The sequence below is a fragment of the Parus major genome, chromosome 18, assembly GCF_001522545.3.
Source record: "Parus major isolate Abel chromosome 18, Parus_major1.1, whole genome shotgun sequence".
Lineage (NCBI taxonomy): Eukaryota > Metazoa > Chordata > Aves > Passeriformes > Paridae > Parus > Parus major.
In genome coordinates, this window is record NC_031786.1 from 8,331,966 (window position 1) to 8,335,275 (window position 3,310).

General features: G+C 60.5%; 1 protein-coding gene across 1 annotated transcript; it reads left to right on the forward strand.

Moving 5' to 3' along the window:
* Window positions 1-864: 864 nt before the first annotated feature.
* On the forward strand, window positions 865-3,096 carry LOC107212611 (urotensin-2 receptor-like). The gene has a single exon (XM_015646094.3). It carries the CDS (start codon window positions 932-934, stop codon window positions 2,051-2,053), a length of 1,122 nt encoding a protein of 373 aa, XP_015501580.1. The 5' UTR covers window positions 865-931; the 3' UTR covers window positions 2,054-3,096.
* Window positions 3,097-3,310: the final 214 nt, after the last annotated feature.

Below are 3,310 nucleotides of genomic sequence, written 5' to 3' on the forward strand. Positions count from 1 at the left end.
GAAAGGAGGCTGTTTCAGCCCGGGTTCGCTATCCAGCTCCACCTCAGCCTCTCTCCGAGCGCATCCGGAGCGCTTTGCGCGGGGCACCTGCGGAGCGCGGCTGGCTCTGGCTCTCCCTGCCGGCCGCTGACACCTCTCTGCCCGGTGACCGGGAGCACAGCGCCGAGCCCCATCGCCAGCGATGCCACCGCGGGAGGGGAGCGCCAAATTCCGCCGGAGTGGCCGGGAAAACTTTCCAGGCAGCTCCCGCGGGCTGACGCTGCCCGGCGGGGCTCGTTCTGCGGGGAGCGCCGGACTCGGTGAGCCCCGTCCCGGCGGGGAGAGCCCCGTTCCTGGCAGGGTGAGCCCCGTTCCTAGCAGGGTGAGCCCCGTTCCCGACTCGAAGAGCCCCATCCTCGGAAGGGAGAACTCCGCTCCCGACTCGAAGAGCCCCGTTCCCGGCTCAAGGAGCCCCGTTCCCAGCCCGAAGAGCCCCGTTCCCGACTCGAAGAGCCCCATTCCCGGCTCAAGGAGCCCCGTTCCCGGCTAGAAAAGCCCCGTTCCCGGCTAGAAGAGCCCCGTTCCCGGCTCAAGGAGCCCCGTTCCCGACTCGAAGAGCCCCGTTCCCGGCTGGAAGAGCCCCGTTCCCGGCTCAAGGAGCCCCGTTCCCGGCTGGGGGAGCCGCTCCCCGCAGGGTCCCCGGCCGGCGGCTCTGGCCCCGCAGCGCTCCCGGCCCCGGACGGCACCTGCCGGCCCCGCTCGGGCGGGGGTCGCGGGGTCCCCGCTGCGGTCGCTGCGGGCTCGGAGCGGGGGAGCCCCGGCGGGGCGGGGGCGGCCCTTCCCCCGAGGGCAGCCCGGTACCGCCCTGCCTCCCGCGGGGGGCGGAGCGGCCGCCGCCGGGGCCGGGAGCTCCGGGGCCGGTGCGAAGGTGCCGGGGCCGCCGCCGCCGCCCATGGAGCCCAACGGGACGGCGGCGGCGGGGGACAACGGGACGGCGGCGGCGGGGGACAACGGGACGGCGGCGGCGGGCGGCGGGGCTGCCCCCGGGGGCGGCCCCCTGCTCATCCCCTCGGCCTTCGGGACGGTGCTGTCGGTGATGTACGTGGCCGGGGTGGCCGGCAATGTCTACACGCTGGTGGTGATGTGCCACTCGGCGCGCTGCGCCGCCCCCATGTACAGCTCCATCGTCAGCCTGGCCCTGGCCGACCTGCTCTACCTCTCCACCATCCCCTTCATCGTCTGCACCTACCTGGCTCAGGACTGGTACTTCGGGGACCTGGGGTGCCGCATCCTGCTCAGCCTGGACCTGCTCACCATGCACGCCAGCATCTTCACCCTCACCCTCATGTGCACCGAGCGCTACCTGGCCGTCACCCGGCCCCTGGACACCCTGAAGCGGTCCCGGGGCTACCGGAAGGTCACGGCGGGGGCCGTGTGGTCGGTGTCGCTGCTGCTCACGCTGCCCATGATGCTGATGGTCACGCTGACCGAGGGGGGCAAGGCGGAGGGCAAGGTGAAGAGGATGTGTGCGCCCACCTGGAGCGTGGATGCCTACAGGACCTACCTGACCGTGCTCTTCAGCACCAGCATCATGGCCCCGGGCATCATCATCGGCTTCCTCTACACGCGCCTGGCCAGGACCTACCTGGAGTCCCAGAGGAACCCCCCCCACAAGGAGAAGAGCAAGAGATCCCCCCGGCAGAAGGTCCTCATCATGATTTTCAGCATCGTGCTGGTCTTCTGGGCCTGCTTCCTGCCCTTTTGGATCTGGCAGCTGGTGCGCCTCTACAGCAGCTCCCTGCAGCTCACCACCCAAACCCAAAAGTGCATTAACTACCTGGTGACCTGCCTGACCTACAGCAACAGCTGCATCAACCCCTTCCTCTACACCCTGCTCACCAAAAACTACCGGGAGTACCTGCGCAACAGGCACCGCAACTTCTACAGGTTCACGTCCTCCTTCCGCAAGAGGGGCTCCAGCCTGCAGTGCTCCTGGGGCCGCTCCATGTCCTCCAGCAACCAGTACGACTACAGCTCGGAGGCACTGGGCATGGCCACGCTGAAGGACAAGTGAGGAAGAGGAGGCGCTCCCAGCACACAGGACCGGCAGAGCGTCCGGCCAAGGTAGGGCTTTGGGATCCCCTGGCCCCGAAGGGTTCTTAAAGCTCATTTCTGGTGCTCTCTCTAGCTGGGGGCAAGAAGCTGTGTGAATCCAAATGCTGCGAGATGAGATGAGATGAGATGAGATGAGTTTCCATCTGGCTGAGGGCTGTTGGGGGGGTCCTGCCGGGAGCCAGCAGCTGTTTGGGACAGATCCTGCAGGGTTTGGGGTGCAGAAGATGAGGTGGATGCTCTGTCTGGCTCTGGCACAAACTCTTCTCCTGCCTGGCTGAGTTTCAGCTCCAGCTCCTCACCCTGTGGTTTCTCTGCACTGTCCTGGGGCTGCAGCTGGGTCAGAGCTGCAGAAATCTCAAACTGGCCCGGTATCATCACTTCACTGAGCTGCCAGCCCTGTGTGTTACCATTGTCTGTTTCTGGAGTGTGTAAAGAGACTTTTAAGCTCCTTTTCGTATTTCCTGTTACATTACAGTGCACTACTGTTCTATCATGCTTCAAGTCTCTATTTTAAAATTCATTGCAGCAGCACTTTGAACTCCAAGCATTCAAAAACCACCAGGTAAGCTGTCAGAAACCACAGAATTACCTAAAAAAAACAAAAACTCTTGTAACTTTTTAAGGTTTCTACCTAAGGTGGTTTGAATTTGCCACTGATATTTTTTCTTGAAAAAGTTGGTCCTTTTCTTAAAAGTCAACAGAGTTTGACAAACCTGAAAATTTACCTTGGAAGAAATAAAAAATTATTTATGATCCTATCACTCAAAGACCCGAGGCTCTAAGAAAAATTACTGAATCCTATATCATGAAACTCATTATAAAAAAGAGAATTTTTTTCATGACATTTGATCAAACCAGTTTTGCCTCAATGTATTCTGCTCATTTTCTCCCTGCTTGGCATCTCACACTAAACCTTCACCACAGAGATGCCTGTAAGCACTTAAACAATTGTAAAATTGTAAAAAAGTGTCAGTTTATAAATAAATGTTTATTAAAAATGGACCCTCCTCAGGTTTCCCCTCGCCTGGTCTCTTCACCCAGCTCAGGGGGGTGATGCTACAGTTCCCAGCTCTGGGGATGAAGTTGGGGTCAGTGTCCTTCTCTTGTTCTGGGATGGACTCTGGGGATAAGAAAAGCACAGTACGAGTTGCACAAACTCTTGTCAGCAGCTGGTGATGCCCAGGGAGTTCAGAAGCAGCAGCAGAGTAAGGAACTG